This window comes from Cyclopterus lumpus, chromosome 11 (genome assembly GCF_009769545.1).
Source record: "Cyclopterus lumpus isolate fCycLum1 chromosome 11, fCycLum1.pri, whole genome shotgun sequence".
Taxonomy (NCBI): domain Eukaryota; kingdom Metazoa; phylum Chordata; class Actinopteri; order Perciformes; family Cyclopteridae; genus Cyclopterus; species Cyclopterus lumpus.
The window spans coordinates 14,163,833-14,187,254 of NC_046976.1; the positions used below are offsets into that span (position 1 = coordinate 14,163,833).

At 42.3% G+C, this 23,422-nt stretch overlaps 1 protein-coding gene across 1 annotated transcript; it reads left to right on the forward strand.

The window, feature by feature from the left end:
• The first annotated feature begins 1,345 nt into the window (after nt 1–1,345).
• Nucleotides 1,346–20,327, forward strand: angpt2b (angiopoietin 2b). Its single transcript, XM_034545550.1, is given in 11 exon segments — nt 1,346–1,597; nt 1,599–1,644; nt 1,647–1,663; nt 6,649–6,804; nt 7,503–7,624; nt 9,840–10,072; nt 10,571–10,695; nt 13,701–13,802; nt 17,257–17,423; nt 19,810–19,940; nt 20,167–20,327. Coding segments are annotated over 11 exon segments (1,512 nt in total).
• The last annotated feature ends 3,095 nt before the right edge of the window (nt 20,328–23,422 follow it).

Here is a 23,422-nt window from a genome sequence, read left to right on the forward strand (position 1 = left end):
TTACCATTAAATTGCATTGTTAAACTACTTGCTAGACTAAATTTCATAACTTGCATCATAACTGTTTTTATTGTACGCATACTATGTAGCCTGGTAATGCTGTTTTATAGTGCATTAACGTTTATATTGTTTAGTGTAGAGAAAATAATTTGTCTTAGAATGGAGCTTTATTCTAAATGGTGACATATATGTGATAAAATAGAAATAGTAATCTCAAGGTCAATTTACTAGCTTTGGGAAAGAATTGTCACAGAGCCTTGAGTTTAAAACATTTTATTACAGATCATTGGAAAACAAATGTATTTCCATTCTGAATTATTGTATCAATTATTTTACTTCTACCTTTTTGAAATACATGTTAAAGCTTGTATAACATTCAATTCAATTAAATTCAGTTTATTTTGTATAGCCCAATATCACAAATTACAAATTTGCCTGAGAGGGCTTTACAATCTGTACACATACGGCATCCTCTGTCCCAGGACCTCACTACGAATCAGGAAAAACACCCCAAAAATAACCTTTCACAGGGAAAAAAGGGAAGAAACATGTTTGTTGCAGTACCGTACTATTGCCAATTACAATTACAGAACCCTTCAACTTCAGAGAGAGCGAGAGAGATAACGAGATATTGACAGAGAGAAAGGGAGAGAGAGTGAAAGGGAGGGAGCAAAACGTTGTCAGAGAAAGTTCCTCGCTCTTGTGGTGAGCAGTGTGTATGTTTGTAGCTTCCTCTTCTAACCTCCGCAAAAAACAGGAGTACCGTAAGAGGGAGGGAGAAAGTGAAAGAGGGAAGGGTAGTTGAGTGATTATGTGCTAAGGAGTTGCGTGTGTGTGTGAGGGTGTGGGTGTGTGTGTGTGTGTGTGTGAAGAGGTACGCCACTCTCTTTACTAAGAGCTTCACTTCAGCCAACATCCTGCAGCGGGTCACTCTCCATGACAACCCCTCCTCTCCCCTTTTCCTCCAGACCGACGTATGGACTGCTTGAAAGAAGGCAGAGAGGAAGGCAACTTTCAGAAGAGAGATAAATGGTGAGAGACAAGTCTGCTATTGATTTCCTGGACTAGATTGTCAGAGTTACAATAGAAGGCAATCCCCTTTTTCTGTGTGTGTGTTTTCTGCCCGCCCTAAGTGGGACAGAGACGGAGACAGGAGCAGCAGGAGCTGGACTGCGAAGACAGGAGGAGGACAGAGTCAGAGCCTTGAGGGACCTTTTGGGCGAAAGGACGGAGAAAGATACGGAGGACATAGAGTACCAAAAGGGGCACTCACCTGACTCGCTTCTCTGCTCTGCCAGAGGGAGCAACCTGCGTCTCCCTCCCTCCCCGTCCCCTCTCCCCTGACATGGGCCGCCAGCTGGCCCTGACCCTCGCCTACCTGGCTCACCTGTTGGCCACCGCGACCAGCTCAGAGCGCCAACAGCACCGAGTGCAGCAAGGCCGCTGCAGCTACACCTTCATCCTGCCGCGGTGTGAGCACTGCCATCCCTTAAAGGACTTCCAGGTGACCAACACCCTCCAGAGGGACTCCCCGCCCGAGGCAGAGCCCGACACAAGCCAATTCAAGGCGGGTATGGCCCAAAAGGAAGAGGCCTTCCTGGCAGGAGAGGAAGCTGGTGAATCTAGAGAGTGCCATGGAGAATAACACCAGTGGCTGCAGAAGGTAAGGTCTCTCCTCCGTCATCTGGCCATTCTTACTCCATTCTTTTGCTGTCACACTCTCGTCTTCTTGTCTTTTCACACAACACATTTGCCGAATGCATATCTGGCACCACGTCAACGTCTGTGACTGTATTTAAGCCAGAACTCCCTGTTGCATACGAGAGGAGCGACAAGATGAAATAAGCTTACTAATATCAGACGGTGCCAAATATGTCACCCACCGACATTAGTATTGTCACCCCTGGTGATGTATTGAACTGTTTTAGCCCGTTTGTGAGCGCAAGTTCGCTGAAAACTTTGTGTACCAAACTCAGCTGACATAAATATGTAATACATAAATGTGTGGCAAATAAAAAAGTTTATCTGCTCCAGACACATTTCAGCATAGCCTCCGCGGTTCCATTTGGCTTGGATTATGACTGACTAAAGCGAAATGATGCGATTAAAAGTGGCCTCACAATAGTGTTTTCATTGCGAAGGTCATCAGGGCACAGAAACAGTTTCGGGCCATTGTCTGAGGCCGACTGACTGACACGCCATCCCTCTCCACCCGTCTCTCCATTCTTGTCTGCATCACACAGAATATTTATGGTACACACTAATCCTCGGGCCGATTATAAGGGTTTGTGTCGAGTGCTCAGATTGGCGGGCTGAGAGCAAACGTGTTGATTATATTTCAGGATTTGAAAATGAGGTATTAAGAATGCCAAAGCTCTCCCTCCGCGTCGGTCCCTCCCCACTCTCACTCACCATAAGATTGACTGCGATTCTCTTTCCTCTCATTTTTCGTTTGACACTCCGTTTCTCTCCTTCACTTCTATCCGGACCATTCTGCAGCAACTCTGGGATGATGAATGTGTCCCATATTACACCTTGATTTGCCGACCACCGGATCTTAAACTCTTCCGTCTATCTATGCTCACGCTTTCTCGACACGCACCCAGAAACCCACACAGTCAATTCCTACGTGCACACTCTGTCTGATGCTCAATCTATGAATAGGAGGCCTTAGCTTCTCTGGGAAGCATCCCACAAGGCCTAGTGTATATGTGTTTGAGAGACAGTGTGAGGAAGGGATAGTGCACATACTTTCCCCCATGTGTACAGTATATTATTCATGCATACAGTCTGCAAAACATCACATATTGCACTCATCTTAGTCATATTCCTTGCAGCATATTGCCTCTCTCTCGCTCACTTTCCCCCAGAGCTGCGATATAAGAGGCCATGGAGGAGATGCAGTTTTTATCCCTCCATCTATAGAAAAAGCTCTGCTGACGCATATCTTGCTCCGTTGCCAAACTTCCTCCGCATAACATCTGGAATGAACACAAATATCCAACCGTACAACAATCTACCTCCATCCGGCCATAGCACTGTAGGTGGGATTTCCTTATAAAAAACGGCGAGACCCTCGGGAGCCTCTTTTAGAAATGCATGGGGTTACGCTGACCTTTGACCTCCAGATGGCAAAGCCTTGTCAGCACCTTGTGGAGCTCATTAGGCCTATCTGCATACGTTTGGGGAGGAATTGGTATGCGGAAGAGGTTGAAACGTGGCAACTATGTGTCGGTTTGTACGATCTCACTCGAGGCCCCCCTCGGGATAATATGACCCTCACTGTGAGCCTTCAACCCGAACCCCTTGAAAGAAAACACACCAGCACGCACAGATTTAGGAGCACACACACACTAATCCAGCATGTTTCCGCTGAGGAATCTCCAAGTGGACGAGCGCAACAGGACTGTATCAATGTTCCAGATTCCTTCTTTGGTGTTTCCAAGAAGAAACTAGTGTTTGTTTTCTTTGTTCTAACTCCCAACACAGCCCCCCCCCCCCCCCCCCCCCCCCCATATAGTTCCATCTGCTGCCCTGAGGGATTGACAAAAGGGATGTAAGGGATGCTTTTGTTAGCCTGTGTGAATTATGCTAATGATGAAATATTGCACAGAGATAAGGTGCCCTGATTTCCTGGCCCCGTGAAGTCAGTATGTTACCCACACAACTAACATTATTAATTTGTCTCATTTCTTTTAAATATCTGTATATTATCTGTATTGAACATTCTCAAACTATGGCCTGTGGCTTGACAACTTACTCAGCCGGTAACTGCAGTACCCTTTTTCTTTGGTACAGACGACTGTACAAATGTTAAGCTACTTTCTATTTCAGAGGAAGATACTGTACTTTTTAAGTCACTACATTTATTTATAATGAGTATGACATACAAATCATTGTTACACAGTATAATAAATCACCCAGCAGTATTAATATGAATAAAAAATGTAATCGTGGAGCCAGCTGCATCATTAAATTGCATGTTACTATCTGTCTCTCCCTGTCCACACTTTCAAAACCAGTGGTGACCAACTCAGAAGCTCTCATTTTCTCTCCATCCCCACCCTCCTCCCTTTGCTTTTTAAAATATGCAGCTACAGAGTGCGACATACATGCGCATCAAGCATCATGCATATGATGTTTACTATATTATTTATATTAAAAAATATATATATATAAAGTGTGGTCCCAATCCATCTGAGCTATTTTACTTGGATACGTGAAAATGAGAGTGCCTGTAGAGACGATGAATGAGTCAACAAAATTTCATAGCAGAGCCATCCATCCTTTTTTTTCAGACAAAAGGTGGCTAGACCAACATCCCCTTCCTTAGTTGAAACAAAAAAATAATAATCAGGAACATTTGTTTCCAAGAACAATATCCTGTTGGTATCCATGTAAATCCACGTTTCAACCAATTACTCTCAATTATCAAAATACTTTTGATAATTGAGAGTACCCTGGCAACCATTTTCAAAAGGACAGACTGATTGAGCTCGATTGTTTTTTTAATTTTTGTAAATGTCATTATAAAATGCCGTGGGCACCAAAACCAAAATGTAATTTTTGTTCATTGTATTTGGGTTGAGGCAGACATTAAAATAAAACCAAAGGCCAATGATGCATTTAAATCTTGGTTGAAAAGTGGATTTACATGGTGTTGCACTGACATATCATTAAAGTCGCCCATTTTCATGGAAACATAATCATTCCTATTCCCCACAAGCATAGCCATCCTACTCATCATCATAATTACCCACAACACGTCTACTATGTAATTGTAACTGAGACCAAATGTGTCTTTTGGCCCGACAATTAGCACCTTAAGAGATACAACTCCAATGATGTTCTCAGCACTGATCCTTACCTCTTAGACACAATAACCCAGTTAACACTTATGCTACATCCAAAATGTGATTTACCCGGTGGCCTAGTGCGGCATGTGACAGAGCTGCAATTAATGCACTTGGCAGTGAGAGCTGTAGTGTAACAAGACCTCTGGATTGAGTTGTATCACAGAAGGCTGTAACATGAACACTTTGGACAGGTGACTGTTGGCAGTTTCAATAAATAGGCTGATTATGATGCAGGGATCTTTGGTTCTTCCTTTGGAAGTGGCTATAATCCGCTTGGTAATCTTTTCATAACCTTCGTTTTCATAACCTTTTTCCTGCTGTCTCAGTTGTCCTTAAGTAGTAAAATGTGAGAAATATATTTATAGAGCACAAGGAGGAAGAGGAAGAGTTTGAATCAAAGAGATAGATAGTCTAGTTAGTAAGAGACTAGAGACGCAGCAATACCATTACAGATATTGTATATACCGGGCCGATACTGACTCGAATAGTGGAATTTTAATTCCTGTTCAAGTTTTGACCAATTTTCTCATACATAAAAAATATTTACACTTGAATTGTAATTCCTGTTAATTTGTTATTTCCGTAAATATATCTATGTATCTATTAGTTGTGTATTATTTCACAAAGTTAAGTTAAGTTGTTTTAGTCAAGCCTGATGTTTCCTTACACATAAAAGAATGATTCCAGTCACTTTCATCCAGTTCAATATTAAACATTGGTACTGGATTGGCACTTGGTATCTACCAATAGCCAAAGCCCAGGAATCTGTATCGTATCGGGACTGAACAAGTCAGATCGGTGCATCACTATAAGAGACAAAGAGAGAATGATTACTAGCAGGCAAATTATTTAATTGCAGATTCATCTCTATTTGCCCATATCTATTGTTATACTGCATAAAATCTAATAAAAAAGCATGCTCTTGTGTCGATGCATTATCATAACCCCATTTATGTCTGAAATACACATTTGTATTGAAAAAACAAACAATTGTAGTCTCATTTGAATTCTCTTCGATTTTTGCGAATAACCACTCATTAGCTGGATACTTCTGAATGCTTTCTCCCTCGAGACTTCATTTTCCAGTCATGTGGTTTAACGAGTAACGTCTGATCTTTTATCCCCACAAAAGTCCTATTGTTGATATTAATGTTGTCCAGTTCGATATTCTAGTTTGCTTTATTGCAATGCCCGGGCCATTGCCCGTTAAACGTCAAACAGAATCCCATCGTTCACAGCATCGAAGGCCGAATTTGTCTTCCAGATTCCGTGTGCTGAAACCGACCACATTAATAAGAAAATCTATTTATTGGAGCAAGAAGGATGCCATCCTATTTTTACTCCCTCTGCAACATATGATGGGTTTTGCCAATGCTTCTTTATCTGACCTTGTAATTGATTAGAGTGTAGGCGACTATCCCTGAATTCCTGCACATGTATTTCATGTCAGCCTATTGGCTGTATATCATTACTGCTCTTTTTGAAATTCCACTGAAACACCTATACAGTGCTAAATTGGACATATTAATATTTGCCTGAGGTACAACTGCAGATGGATATATGGTGGCAAGACACTGTCAGTGCCATAGGGCTACTATATTCAAGGACTCCATCACAGTACCTGAATCAAATTGAGGTGAAAAAGATGGATGACTCTAGGGTTGCTACTTTCACACTGCATCAAGTTGTCAGTGAATGTATTACCTTCTAAAATATGATTATCGCCACAATGAAACCAAGGAATGTGACGTGCAATATAATATTCTCAGAGTCCTGCTTGTTCCCTGTACAGCTGGAGAACTTCATCCAGGAGAATGTGCGCTCTGGGATGGAGGAAATGAAAAGTACTGCGGTACACACCCAGACAGCTGCCATGCTCGAAATGGGAACCAACCTCCTCAGCCAATCAGCGGAGCAGACCCGCAAACTGACAGACGTTGAGACCCAGGTGAGTCCATCAAGAAGCATTTGAGTAAGCCAGGACCAACTTGTTTCCAGCCAATCCAAATGAACAACTGTGGGGGGTCACACCCATGCAAAAACAAATGATGTGACTTGCAAAACACTTGGCCAATTGCAAATTACATGTAAATCTGATGTAACCCGCCATGAAGCCGTGCCCAAAGGTAGCGGCAACCGCTTTTAAAGCAGCTGGTATTTGGTTCTACAGGCTCTGATTGACACAATGAATTAAGCTCGGCGTCTGAAAACCAGCCAATTAAAACACAAAGCTCAGTAGCACAACACAGATGTGTCTTCAATCAGGCGACAGAGCTGTTATTACAGTTTGGGCCGTTTTGGTCCCCGTGTTTTCTTTTTCTCTTATCAGAGTTGATGTGAAACTACGACCTGTACAAATATATGAGCTGCTTTGTTCAAGTTGTGTGTTTCATGTGCAACTTCAAAACATTGCACAGGTGCACGGGAGATAATTCTTGCTCATGTTTCCATTGTAAGATCAAAGACTGAAGCATTATGGGCCTTGAAATGCTCTGCGTGACATTGTTCATCCCCCAGGGTGCTTTACAACCTTAACCCCACACACACACACAGCCACCCACCCGAGTCTGTCGGCCTGTCATCACTCTCATCAACACTGCCCACATACTGTGATAGAGTTATTGTTCTATTTTCATCAATCTATAGGTGTTAAACCAGACAAGTCGCCTGGAGATACAGCTGCTCGAGTACTCGCTCTTCACTAACCGGCTGGAGAAACATATCCTCCTGCAGACTCAAGAGATCTCGCGCCTCAGTGATAAAAACAGGTGAAAACACACGCTTCAAAAGATTCTATCGTTTTTTTAGGCACTGCGAGACTTCCAGGATATGATTTTTTTTTACTGTGTACAGAAACTTCCTTTTCAAATCTTTCATGGACTGCAAGTTGGTAATTTATGAGGCACTTATTTTCTCATTTTGAACATCACAAGGTTATTTTTGCTTTTCATTTTCCAGAGAACCATCTATCAGTCACTTCAATGTTAAATAGCTTTCACATGGGTTTTCTAAGAGTGAGTCCTTTGGTTACTGCAGATGGCGATATTTTCTAGGTGCGTTAAAACTGCTGCTTTTCCTGTGCTGATCCCAAATCAGCTGCCGTGGCTGCTGCAGGAAACTTTTCACACATCTCCTCATGAGCTCCAAAGAATGTTTTTCTCAGGAAAAAGCTATGTGGACATTCGGCGGCGTATATAAAGACCTTCAGCAGTGTAAAATACTGTACATAACCAAAATGTATAACATAACAAAACCAGTCCATTTCATCCAACTACCAGAAGAGAATATGTTGAATTACTCTGACGAACAGGGTACTTAACAGCAATATAATGTGTATTGTGTAAGCTTCTGTGTGTGTGTGTGTTTGCCAGTGAATAAGCCGAGCATGTTAGGAGGGGTTTCCCATTCTTCCTTCTCCGAACACAAGGTCAAATTAGGGCCAGCAGAGGTTAAGGACTGGGTGTTGGGTGGTGTGAATGGGAGCGGGTGTTTTGATTGTTTATCATCACATCCATCTGTACCAAGTGTGACTGGGAGAGCACAATGCCCCGGCTCCAACACCTGTTACACATCTGGCCCTGCTCTGCCCTTGTGGCTCTCGTCCTTCAATGCAAATACATTCATAGATTACTTCACAAGTAAACACCACGAGGCGACGCATGAAATTAGAAAGGTCAAAGTAGATTTGCTGCCAAGCAGCTGTGAAATAAAGAAGGGAACCGCAGTGGTTGTGGGGGGCTACTGCTGCTGATCCTCAATGGGACGGGGCCTGTTTTTGAATTACTGCCAATGAAAAAGAGCTGAAAGACATGCTTGTTTTCATAAGCATTACATGTAAAATACTATTGGCAGGAAGCGCAGCATTTTGCGGCTAGAGGGTAAGAGCAGTCTATTAGCAATATGTATTTCAATAATAATAAATAGCGCAATATCATAAGCATAACAGTTTAATTGCCCAGGATGCAATGTGATCCGAAAATGACATGTTTGTTTTGTCAAACCCTCTTACGGTGCTGGTATACCGCTACACTTTTTTCCCCCTTTGACTGTTCCTCAAGGTAAAATACACATAATGGAGAACAAATTGTTAGCTTGCTTTGCCACTTTTATGGAGTGATCCCCCGCACAAGGCACATATTAAATTGAAGTGACGTTAAAAAAAGGATTTGGATTGATCCAGCTTGCATTCCGGGCCACATGCTGTGCCGCTGCCTGACGTGAGAGATACACGTTTAGTGTGGCAGTTGCGTGGGCACGGGGCTGAAAAGTAGCTTGTTCAATCTGGGTGGCTGGATTGTTTCAATAAATAACTACTGCATAGTCGTTAGTCAAAGCCATAAAGATCCGGCTGCTGGGATTTATGATCTTCATTTGGAAGTGGGGGGTGTGACACTTGTGCACACACACACAAACACACACACACACACACACAGTCAGATTGTTGCCTGATGGCTGTGCTCTCGAGGCTTAGCATGCAGTCCCGTCTGCTGCTGCAGTACAGGTGTTTCTATGATGTTAGCCCAATGAGCCTGTCGCATTGATGTCTATTAGTCATCATCATGTAAATGTGCAAGTTTGTGCAACCTCCGCTGAGGTAGATAAATGTTGAACAGATTTATTTTCCATATGGAGCCACTCCTAATATCGTCTGCCACATGTCCGATTCTAGATGCATCTTAACACTCAATCCAGTGTTACGTCTTCCGATTTTCACTTTTCTCCCCTTGTCTCGTGGTGGTCGGCTGTAGCTCATGGGGGAAGAGTGTTCGTCCCGTAACCACAAGGTACCCGGTTCAATCCCCGCTCTCCCCCATAGTTGCATGTTGAAGTGTCCTTGAGCAAGACACTGAACCCCCCCCCCCCCCCCCCCCCCCCAGTTGCTTCACTGCAGCCCACTGCTCCTTAATAACTAAGGATGGGTCAAATGCAGAGAAGAATTTCCCCACGGTGATCAATAAAAGTGTACATTTCTTTCTTTCGCAGTTTACTGGAACAGAGACTCTTAGCGCTGGAGGCTCGGTATGGGAAGGAGCTGCAGGGCTTGCAGAGCGAAAAGCAGCAGCTCCAAGAGCTCGTGGAGAGGCAGAGTCGACTGGTCAGTCAGCTGCAGGGTGAACTGGTCAGTTCCACGCTCAACAGCACCTCGCTACAGAGACAGCAGGCCGCGCTCACAGACACTGTTCAGCAGCTGCTGGCGATGACCAACCGCTGCAACGGTGAGGCTGAGGCATTCGCCCGTATGCATGTGCAAGATACACATTTGCATGATGAAAATGTCATGTGGGTTCAACGGAGATTAACAAATATTACTCAATATGAAATAGAGGACAGGGCTTCTCACTTGCTAGTATTTAGCATACAAATATATATTTTCCTCTGATTCATTACTTACTTACAGCAACAAAAAAAAAGACCAAAGCATCAATAAACACCAGAATTGAATTTAGGCAAAAGATGACATCGACAGCACTTACATTAATGAGCATGTGATTTGTGATTTAGGCTACAAAATGAAAAATATGAAATGACAAACATCCCCTACAACAGCTTGTAGTTCAAATCCCAGACACACTACATGCATGCATGCACTACATGATATTGCAGGCTTGACCCGGGGCTTAACATGACAAGATATCTTAGATATGGGGTTGGGATCTATGCGCAAAACCCATAAGGTTGCCATCTGTAACTAAATTGCTGCATGTTTTTTGCAGAAATCTTCAATACGGCCAAGGAGGAGCCGCGGACTTTCAGGGACTGTGCGGAGATCCTTCGATCTGGAGTGACAGAAAGTGGATTGTACGGCATCCGCCTCCCTAACTCTACGCAGACTGTCAAGGTAGTAAGGCTTTAAAGGTCATTGGCCTTTTCTTGCAAATATCACCTAACTGACTGTGACGTGGATCTTTTTCTCTTGTAAGACATTTCACCCATTTGTCTTTCAGTATTTAGCACTGGGATCATTTCTTTTTGCCCACCCTCAGGCTCATTCAAACGACACAATGACATTCTGAGGGATTGTCACATACTTTTCCGACGCAGTAAACACTGGAAGGGAAAACTAGTCTGATGTAATGGTAATGTGCCGGGGCTTTTGGTGGAGAAGTGGATGGAAATGCCATGCTGGGTTACAGACGGCCAGAATAATAAGCAACATGAAGCATTATGCCCCACAGGCTTCATGGTGAGTGAGTGTGCACCGCTGAATCCAAAGTCAGGAAAGCTTAGGAGGAACCTCCGCTGACCTGAAGTAGCCAGCCCTTGCTAACTCATCCGTGGCCTCCACCAACCAGGCTATCCCCTTCTTTCCTGGCTGGGATCTTCACTCTCAGAGTTACCACAGAAAAAGAAAGATAGCAGTGAAACAGTCTTTTTCTTTTTTTTTGTTATTCATTACTTTGCTGGTTGGCACCATCTCCTACGGCCTGTGTTTTCCCTTGCTCTTCCTCTTCATTTCCTGTGGGCAAGGCAGCCAGGTGTTAGGCACTGATGCCATGTGTTTCCTGCCAACCGGAGCCAATGTGCATTTTCCTCTGATGCCAGTTAGAACTCCCCAAATCATTGCTGCTTTTAATCTATGCCATCGAATTCCAATATGGCCGGCAATCTGAGTGGCTGCGTAAAAATGGGGCAGATATAAATTGCTTTGTTTTCAAAGCAGAGAGCGGGCTTTCTCAGCTGAACAAATGACAAAAAGCATACAGATATTTGTGGAAGGCATCCATCTATGTACCTTTTAATCCCCAAGGTTGTGAATAATGATGATGTTTACGAACCAAATAATTAATTGTAATTGGATTGGCTTGTTTTTTTAAATATTTCATAATTCTGTTGTGCATGCTTTTGAGAGCAACATTATCAGACTACGGGCTTATAACATTAAACACATGAGGTCTTCTTTCTATGCACACATTGTGATTCAACAAAAAAAAAAAAAAACACTACATACTGCTTAAATTGTCTGGTATTTTTCATTTTAGTTCTAATGGGTTTGTCCCAAACTGACTGCTTGACAAATAATAAGTGAATAGGGTATTACATATGGATCTGGTCTAAATCAGAACAACGACCATATTTGGGAAAAGACCTACATGGCTCTTTTTCAAGATCCTGTTTTTGTATTCAGTGTGTGCCTTTAAGGCCACAACATTATCTTAATGTGCCATAGAAAAACCACAGCATGTTGCCAGTCCACTCGGTTTTCAGAGGTAGAAGACCTATGCCTTTTGACCTTGATTTAGCTTTCCTATTCTGGGAAAGTGCTGGATACTTTCATTTCATTTCTAGCAGAAAAATAGCCACTTGAGTTGGCGAAATAGAGAGACCCCTTGGGATGCTGCCCACATACCAGCATCCGCACTGCCCGGCTCTTGAGACAGGTCAGGGCAGTTTGTATCGTGGACAACATTCAAGCAAGCCAGCCAAGTGAATCCATTTTGTCTCATCAGTAATTGACCACATTGCAGGTTGTAGAGGTTGTTATGGAGTCAGAAAGGCCACTGTCAAAATCTTCTGTCCTGTTAAAAGGTCATTTCTTATCTCGAAGATTATATACACCACAATATAGCATGTTGTATGGTACTTCAATAAATGAGTACTCTATATTAATCCATTTGTCAATGCATATGTATATATTATATATATTCACCTGTGTGAATTAAATACTTGTGTGAATTAAATACTTAGAGAAATTAGTATTTTCTCATCTAATAAGTACTTAAGTGCAAAAGTGAATATATACACCAACTATGATTATGTGCATGCACTCGTGGTGTAATGGGCCAAAGTTGATCCATGATCAATACAAATACAAATCATTTATTTATTAGAATACTATAAAAGTGTAAAAGGATTTAACGGTTTACACTGACTGACTGTCCCAAACTTGAGCCTTTTTTAATACCAGCTGATATAACAAAACAAAAACAATCTGTATCGGATAAGAATCATTGATTATCGGCGATTGGAATAGCCCTAAGGTGCACACAAATACAGAGTAATCAGATTCAAACAATAATTTTTGAGTTAGTATTGTTATTATTAATTTAGACAACTTAACTACGCATATGTCCAATAATGTCACTAGATCAACGAGTGCAATCTAGGCCTATTTGTTCTCCGAAATATATCTACATGTGGCAAAATGTGAAGCCAAGTAAGAAACCTAAAAAAGAAGATGTCTCCTCCTCCTCAACCCCTACTGAGAGAACATGCTATGTTAGTTTGACCTTCCCACCTGGGACATAACATTAAATTATATGAAAGGTGTCATCTTTAGTAGCTCTGCAGATCTCCTCCGATTGTCTTCTCTCTGCTTATTGTTTTGGTTCTTTACCCCCAAAATGTACTGTTTTGGTTCAGTTTTAGCAAACTTGTTGCCTATAACAGCCGATAGTTGTTGCTAGTTAAAGTGAAACGTCCCAGCACACACTTGGCCCAGTGCCAATCAACTGTAAGGGACTAGCTGGTTAACACAGTGGGGCGTTTGGCTGCTACAGAGCCGGATATTTCCCCCAGCAGCTGTGGAGATCAAGGGAGGCAGAATATTGGACTTGTGTTTGCCAACGTGGCTTGAAACCCAAATAATGCTGTGTGTCTGGTGAATGTGTCAAAAGGATTGTGGCAAATAAGTTGGTGTTTGCTATCAGTTGATAATATGTCAATGCTGTGGCAAAAAAAATAAAATAAATTATTGCTCCTTTAAAGTGAAAAAAATCAAGACATACTGTATGTTATCATTGTATAGAATGCAAAGAATGTGACCAAGCAACACAATATGCAATCACCTCGTTCCCCCAGACACAGGAAATAGAAGCGTCTATTAACTGTCCTTCCTTTCCACAGGTGTTCTGCGACATGAAGACTAGAGGTGGTGGGTGGACCGTGCTGCAGCATCGGAGAAACGGCTCCGTGAATTTCCATCGCGGGTGGAGAGATTACAAAATGGTGAGTTCTGCGAGGGGGGGGGGGGGGGGGGGGAGGTTAAAGGAGGTTTAGGGTTAAAGTGCATCATTATCAGTATAGGCAGTATGGGTCAGTATTGTGGGATTGGACAGGAGGTTCCAATAACCTTCCACGGGTGATTTGGCACTGAGAGGCGTGGGATTCCGGCGAGCTTGTGATCCCAGGTGACCTGGGGTTGTTGTATTTGGCCGCCCTCACGTACTCTACCAACCCCCCCCATTGTTATTGCACCTGCTCTCGTTCCCTCTCCCCGTCATCCTCCCACACACCCATATACACACACTTAAACACACGCTTATACACACACACACACACACACACACACACACACACATGTCATGCACCTCACTGACACACAGAGCACTACTGTTTGTACCCACCCTTAATCCCAATAGCTTTTTGTGAGGGAACAAACTGGATCTAATAGATTGTCCACAAGAGACTATGAAGTCGTTCCGGCGCTCTGGGCGAATCGAGCATCTTTCAACACCTTTGGCTTTTGTTTTCGTGTGGACTTACATTTAGATAATGCTTTTTCTGAACCTCATCACGGAGATTTTCGTAATCGAATCGATGTTCCGGTCGCGCGTTAGAGAAGAACATATGCCACCAAGCCTTTCCCACTGTGTTAAATTACACACGGAAACAAATAGTTTGGGATTGAACGGGCGGGCAATTTGTCTCTCACCCACGCCAACAGATCAGTTTGGATTGAAAATAGAATGGAGAGAGCAAACAGAAGGAGAGTGACAAAAGGAAAGCTCAACAAAACTCTTTTAAGAGCTATATTTTTTTACAAGTGGATGATAAATATTTGGTTCCAGTTGGGGCGTGGGAGCACAGGGGCCCCGGTAGATGGCAGATAACGTTTGTATTAAAATGCTTCACTGCCTCAGCCCACTCCGTATTCTCAGAAACTGTAGTCACGATGCACACAGGCCTTGCTGGTCAAAATAGAGATGCGTCAAGGCTCTTGGTATTCATTCACTCTCACTTAAGACCAATAACAAACAAGCGACGGCGAGATAACGTGACAGAGGATTCAGAGGTAAACAAGGGGAAAATGTTCTTCCGTTAGAGTGAAGAAATAATGGCAAATATAGGGCTGGGCAATGCGGCGCACATCTTCTATCCAACAGGGCATTTCGTATCTGAATGACTTTATATCACAATACATAACTATTCTATATCAAATAACCTCATTCTAAACCCTATTTGTGTACTTCTTTGTCGATTCAATACCTTTCAAATGAAAAGTATTGAGTATTAGTAACCTTTTCAAAAAAATAAATGCTATGTTATGAATTGTTATCAAAGCTGATAAATGCATTATACAGAACAGGTGGCAGATATTAATAATGTACACACATCTTGGTCTGAATCCACTGCATCTAAAACCTATATTACCTAACTAATTAATATATTAATAGTTATAATACCTACGGTTAGCTAGTTCTCACATTATGTGTATTTTCAATGCACAAGTAATGGTCATGTACCGTGACAGCGTAAAACATTCATGTGCATTTAATCATTATCTGCATTACCTGGGGATGTGCATGGCTTCTCCATATACAGTATTAATATCTGTAAACTATTGGATATTGTACAACAGAGATATTTCTTCATTAGCAGCCTAGTTCAGTTCGCTCAGTTCCGGTCCACCGCAGCCTCTGGTCCGTTTAAGGAGAAGAAGAAAAAAAGGCACCTTGTGTCGGTTAATAAAAATGGATAGCCCTCCAAATATGGCTGTGGTGGGGACCAGTGAGCTGCATATGTTTTTGTGTAAGGTGGTTTTCTCTTCTTGTTTTGGTCGGGCTTACTCTGAGACCGTTTCTGCATGTCGTGCCCTCTCCCACATGTAAGGATCAGAACGTAAAGCATGGTCCAACTGATGTGACTATTGCTGGGTTTTTTTTCCACATCGCGATATAAACAATATAGAAATTAAATATAAACTACATTTCTTTCTTGCATGTCATCCCAGTGACATGTCTGCACATGTAGAGTTTGGCCAGGCACGGTTAGCTGGGTCTTAATGGAGACACGCTTGTCAGGTAACATGGATTTTCTCGTTTGTCTGGCCTTATCACGCTGTGATTCCGTGGTCTCTGAACATCCGCTCGCATCAGTCAAAAGGGTGGCATTTTGTATTTGACAGCCTGAGCAGGAGTCACATTATGTCCCTCGTCTTAAGCAGTCTCTTTGAATGAACGTTGCGTGTTATGATCACTTCCCTGGAGAGACGACATCCATCCCCACCGCAAATCCATTTCTGTCAAACCAATCATGCCTGCGTGGCTCACTGTGTCTGTTTTCTTTACATTTAAATGCTGAAATCACTTTCTTATTACTGTGCCGTCAACCTGTTAACATCATCCAACTCCCGGTGCAGCGCGGTGTCCTTGACACTTCTCTTTTGTACCCATTACTTTATATTCCAAACATCTACTGCATAATATATAAATGGTTGATAAATGAACGTAGAACTTGTCAAAACAGCTTCAATGCTCATCACTGAACATATTTCCTACTCAACATATTCAATAAATTGAAGTTAGTATGCTGGCAGTGGAGAATGCCGTCTGACACACGTTCAAAATCTCCCATAGCCATAATTGTCTGGGATCTCGATCAATAATACACCTATTACAGTGTACACATATAACTAGTTTTAAAGAAAATAATGTGAAACTCCCATTACGTTCAGTATGCAACATCTTTCTGTACACCTCGGTCACCAAATATCTGTCTACAGGTACGACCAGCGGGAAAGGAAATTCAAAGCAATAACTAATGCTTTAGAGTGTTAGTTGCTGCATTATTGAATTAAAGCACATTGTAAAAAGTTCACCTGTGCATATTAGTCAGTCAGTGGGCCTGCCCTGAAAAAACAACTGCAAGCAATGCATTTAAGTTATAAACATTTGTGACAACATGCCAGTTTTAGAGTGCCTCATAAGTAAGTCATAGCCAATGAGCCACTGCAAGTTATACAACATTTTTTTTATATTATTATTAGTAGTTGTATTATATATTGGGTTTTTTTTGGTTTTCCCTGCTGTACCGATAACATACCAAACCCTGACCCCAAAATAGAGGTACATTCCGAACCGTGACGTCTGTGTACTTTCCACCCCTAATGTGTCCCAAAGGCAGTTTGTAACTGTAAGTGTTGGTTGCACAAAAAGAACATTTGTTGGACATTATGGTAAAGTGAAAGTATCAGTTGACTGGCCTATTGCTTTGGGAGTGGAGTATTTATCTTAATAGACTCAGTGGACTGTCTTAGTCCATCAGAAATGATAAATGTGACTTCTTAAGGTCATTTTCATTTAAACTCCAAAAAGGGACTTGGCAGGTCCCTGGTAAAAACAACCCCCTTGTTAGACTAGTTTTTGGTTCCATTGTTTCTCTGTCTTTGTGTCTAATCCAGGGCTTTGGAGAGCCGACTGGGGGACACTGGCTGGGGAATGATATCATCCACAAGCTGACCAGCTCCCAAGAATACAGTCTGCATGTCCAGCTCAAAGACCGGGAGGGGAATGAAGCTTTCTCACATTACGATCACTTCTACATAGATGGAGAGGACAACAACTACAGGTACCAGCATTACACAGCATTTAAATCCAGTACTGACCACGCGCAGGCTTTATTCCTACATAAGAAATAACGCTCAGATAAATAAGTGTGCCATATTGCTTCCTAAATCACATCCTATTATCTTACAAAAGTGTTCAATATATCACATCATACGATGAAATGCTAAACTAAAACACTTGGGTCTCCAATTGAACTATTTCACCGTGTCAGAAATCAGACATGAATAGGACTATAATGAAGGTAATATATTTCAGTGAAGTGTATTATTAAGAGTTGTAATTCAATAGTCGCCTTCCCTCTGGGTGTAAGACTTTTAATATCACGACAGATTAGACAGTTCAAACTCCTAACACATGTCGTCGTCCGCGAAGCTTTTCTCTGCCCATCGCACTGAGGTTAAGGAACCACTAGGCCAGGTTTTTTTTTTTAGGAATGGCATTCCATAACGACAAGCTCAGTGGAAGGCACTGTTGTCGGCCTCCATTTTTCTGTGGCTACTACGGTTCCAGTGAATCCCCGAGGGGAGCCACCGCCGCTGGAGTATAACAGGAACGCTCTGCAATACCTGCCCCCCTGCCAGGGACTGACAACTCCAACAAGCTGCTCAGTAACCTTGCAATCACTAACAAGAGTGCTTGTGGGTGTGCTGATGCCACGCTTCCTCCAAAACAGAGCGGAATAAAATATAAATTGAAAAAATAGTTGTGTTGGATTTCATATGAATTAACAGGAATTTCCCCCTTGTTTTTGTTAAAGTCTATAGATATATTTACTCTGAGATGAAAAGTCAGAATCACATGACAGTGTATGCTTTCAAAGATCCCCGATAGTGCAGAAAATTGCATTTGCCTTGGTTTGTTCCACACAATTAGCGCGATGAACCTGAATGCTTCACCATGTTGCTGCAGGCTACACCGTGTGAGGGGAAGCACCTGAATGAATAAAATTCACCTCTGAAGCTCGCTATACCTCTGAGATCATGTCCTGTGTAACTAGTTCAATATGTACCAGCTTTACTAGCATGCTCGAGATGCTGGCTTCATATGTGGGTTTATATTAAAACTTCCCAGCCAGAGCTGTGGCTCTCTTCAGCTAGTCAGCCAAAGCAATCCTCCTGCTCCTCAGCTGGACCCAGTTGGCTCCCGAAAGCAACATGAAGGTATTCACCTAAAACTCAGAGCATTATTCATAAATTAATAATCAGCCTGAAAGACCATTGTTCCACTGAGGTAGCCAATCTCAGATTAAAACCAATGGCATCCCTTTTATCGTCAAGGATACAATAACAATAGGAAAAGACAGTCACCATGAAAAGGATTAGTCTGCGGTATTGATGGAATAGCTGAACTAATACATCTGGAAGTCGAGGCAAATGCAAAAGTAAGAAGAGCTGGCGCAGTTCACAGAACACTCACTCCAACAGGATATCTCGTAGCCTGTGGTTGCCATCTTGTCTAATTTGATAGTTTTTAATTTTCTCCACATTTTTCCAACAAAAATATCCCCTCGCATATTATTCCAGCCTCTTTGTTATTCCACTATGATTTTCTCCGTCCCGAGCACGGCCATTTCAAACCCTCCTCTCGTCGCACCTCGTGAAGTGTTGCCCTGCCCTGTGAACTTACACATTCAAGAGGAGGATCCTTCATTTAGTCATCACTGACAGCGTGCCCCGGGCATCGGAGTGGGGTCACATAACTCAGGGGGAGAGTCCGGTACTAACTAGACAGAATGGCAGGGCAGAGGAGAGGCCAGTCAGCAGGGCTGACCTCCTTGTCCACCCCCTTCAAACCAGTACTGACACACACAGTCACACACGCACACATACTCCATTGCTGGGGACGCTGTATGGAAATAATTGAGCGAATCAATTAAACTTGTGCAGAGATGCCGTTCAGATTGTTTCAAAAAGCCCAGCATGAAGGAAAATAATGAGAAGATTTTTAAGTTAGTTTTCGTCTTAATGCTCGGCAACAATGAGAACCTGGGGGGAGATGGTACAGTGTATTAAAGCATATTGTCCACATACTAAACAGGCTATGATCTCCTACAGTGGTTTACATGTGGTAATAACTGACTTTTCTTTGATTTCTTTTCATTTATCTTTATCATCTGTAGTTGTGAAATAGTTGATAAATTTTTTTAATGTTATTTTGCACAAAGCTCAGCTCTAAACCCATTATAAAATGCTAGATGGAGCTGGATCCTGCTCTACTTTAGCTGATTTCAGAAAAGAAACGGTGTTCGGGCTGTAACCACTCTCTGCCATGTGGAGCTGCCAAACTAGCAAAGTTGCCCAACACAGCTTTTTAAATAATGAAAGCTGCCTGTGGCTGAGCTTTTCTCTGAAATCCTTTTGCTCTTGTACTCCTCTCCCGAACTCCAGCCTTCATGCCGAGGGCTTCAGTGGCACAGCTGGACGGACGAGCAGCCTCACCCACTCTGGCACCCAATTCAGCACCAAGGACAGAGACAATGACCGCTGCACCTGCAAGTGCGCCCAGCTCGCATCTGGAGGTACGAAGCTTCCCTCAACGTCTTACCCCCGTCTCGGTCCGTCATCTTGTTTAACATTTCTATCCACCCCCTTGTAAATGTCCAAAAGTGCATTTCATTTTCCCTTCATTGCCAATATAAAGTTACTGCTGGCTTACAGCTGTACATTTGGGTGTAACATTTCACAGGACTGGAATTTTAATTCATACTGACTTTTTCCTTGAACTCTGGCACATTCCCGCTCCAGGTTGGTGGTTTGAGGCTTGCGGTCCATCCAACCTGAATGGCATATATTACCCCAGCTCATCCAGTGTGGTTCGCTACAACGGCATTAAGTGGTACTATTGGAAGGGTCCAAATCTGATGGCTACCATGACAACCATGATGGTGCGCCCGGCAAACTTCTGACGGCGTGACTCGGTCAAGGCGCCAGATTATCTAGTCGCCTCTGATGAATAAAATGAACAATATCCAGGAAGTGGTATATTTGGGGAGGCAATTGTTATCCAACTGTTGATGGGTTCAGCTTCTCGACATCTTGCCTGTGTGGACGCTCAGCAAAGGACTGTGGTTGAGGTGAATTCCTGAGTGAGAGTTTCAACCAACAATATCTATTCACAAACGGTGTCCAGACTGTATTTCAATAAGGATTGTTCAGCTGACAGAGTAAGAGAGTATGGACTTTGCTACAGATGAACAAAACATGACCAGTTACTCAAGTCTAATAGAATTCAACTGCTTAATGGATAAACCTTTAGAGACACTATCGCAATACCTACCTTTTTATAATAAACTGGGAAAACTTGTTGCGTGTTTGTCTATTGGCTGTAAATAAATGTGACTAAACTGCAATAATTTTCTGGCAGCCTTGTATTTCATTAAGAGAAAGGCAACTGTTGTAAAAGTCTTAACTTCACACTGCTTTTTTAACTTAGATCTTGGTATTTTTCAAATATGTAATGTCTGATATTAAGCTATAATTCTCCTATGCAATACCTTGATTGTAACTTTATTCCGGTAGCATTTTCCGACTATAAAATGACAGTACACAATATAAATAAAGATAGCCTACAGCGACTTTAGTGGTTTACCACTGTTAATAAAGCAACACCATAAAGAACATCAACAACAACAGGCTTTGCCCTTTGCTGTAGCTTCCACTGGGCTTTTGAGAATGAAATATCCCCAATTGTTTCTCAGCACAGCTCTCGTAACATTTTATTTGAGAGATTTCGTTCATAAAAGTACATCATACACTTTTAATGGTGTGATTTACTTTCAAACGTGAAACATTTGTATTACACCCTGGAACAAAGCCGTAAATTCAATGTTTACTTTGTTCAAACAATGAATTCATATAAGTCTTCGGTGCCTAAAATCCACAGTGCCAGGCGCTTGTTACCATTTAAGCTACATAAACTCCAACAAGCCCCACATGCTGGACTCAGGAAGTCCGACGGGAACAACCGACCATTGATCTGATGAATCATCCAATAACACTGGTCCCTGTGGTACCTATTAGATGGCGGATGGGTTTCACCTCGACTAACCATGACCTGGATATTCCGGTGTAGGCTGGGGACATCAGCCGTTGCTAACTGGAAGATAACACACACACGTTGTACAACATCTTACTAATTGTTGTGCTTTATTCACTCAAGGACAGACAGAACACTTTGAGATCTCATCTCCCTGGCCTGACGCAACTCCCAAGAGACACTTCTGACTGCTGCCAATTTATTACTGCAGAAATGAGACAAGCAGCTTAATGAACTGTAAGCCAGGTCTGTGTGTTTTCAAATGTCCTGCTTATTAAAATGCCAGGAATACTCAAAGAAATATACAAAATCGGATAATTCCCCCAAATAAATACAAATAAATAGCTTTTCTGTGTACGACTTCACTAAATCTGTAAAGGGATTACGTGTGCTCAATTGCTATTAATTTACTTTACACAGTGTGTGTGTGTGTGTGTGTGTGTGATGCATTCTTGCTAGAATCTCTAATGAAACTACAAATGTCATCATGAGTGGATCCAGTACGAGCAGCTATTGAAATAAAACCCACAGGTTGAGACAATCGACTTGAGCCGTGTACAATACTGTACAAGCAGTAAAGCACCCACCCACAAACACACTCACATGCTCAGCTTGCATGCAGTGACCCCATTGCTAAACAAGTTTATTACGACCTCCAAGGGCCGGACAGGCGATAGATCACAGAGGGGGAGGCCAGGGGTGAATCCATCAAAGCGACTTTAATAAAGACCACTTGATTTGGCCTGCTGGCTCAACAGATGAAATGCTTGTGTTCAGGTCCAGTGAAGCAGACCAGAGTCTGGGCCGCTTTGCTTCTCTACTTGTCCTAGTCCCTGTTTATTAGATGGGTTATTGTTATTATGGGCAGGAAGACAAGGCAATAGTAACTTTAGAACTGTGTTATAGTATTATCAATATGTGTGACAGGCTGTTATTGTATTTCGCTAGTTCTCACAGTGTTGAAAGTTTTTACAACTTAGTTAAGACTAAAATCTGTTTTTTGTTATTTGTGTTTTTAATGTCGTGCTTGTGCGAAACCTATGCTGTCATCTTGACTAGGACCCCGTTGAAAATGTGATTCAAAATCTCAATGGGATTATCCTGGCTGAATAAAAGGTTAAATAAAAATACATCTAAAATGACTCATAACTACAAATTGGACTTTTATCTTAAGTAGCTCCTCAGCTAGTGCCATATGATTTGAACAAACCTATGGGAGAAGCAAATGCAGAAATACAGCGTATGAGTCAAACAGGGGAATTGTTTTCTACTATGAAGCTTAAGGAATAGTTTGGAATGTTGTAAAATATGCTTATTCCCTTTCTTACAGTCATGTATGTACACTAACTGAAAGAAAGTGAAGGGAATTGTTTTCTGCGTGTTTGCCTACCAGGCAGTTTTTGTACACTGTGTGTCTTCGTTGTCCTTTGGTCAACGCCTGGTTAGCCGTTTCACCGTCCTCTCAGTCTTCATGCTAAGCTAAGATAGATGACAGAGGTGTGAACCTCCTCATCCGCCTGGGTGGAATTTAAATCCAATATTTATAAAGCGGAGGAATTAGGCTTCAGAATATCCAAACCAATAATCTGAATTTCAAGGATCAGTATAACAATATAAATATAGTACAGTATAAGCTTTTTTCTATTAATAGTTATGTCAATAAAGCAACTCAATTTGACTCGGCTGAAAGAGAAAGAGAAGGAGAAATGTGTTTGTGGTATGATGTACTGGTAGAGGCAGGGGTGGTGGTGGGGGGGCATGCATGTATCCTCAGACGTGTTGACCCGCTACGTACAGCCTATTAACTGATTTTAACAGAGTGTAAGCTGGGCAGTCTCTGCTCCGCGGGTGCTTTGAACTTCGCTTGAGGATTTATCATACAACCCAGCTAGACAGAAAAATGCAGGAGAGGAACACAATTTACAGACTGCAGGAGAGAGAAAGTAGAAAATGGGGAGGCAGAGC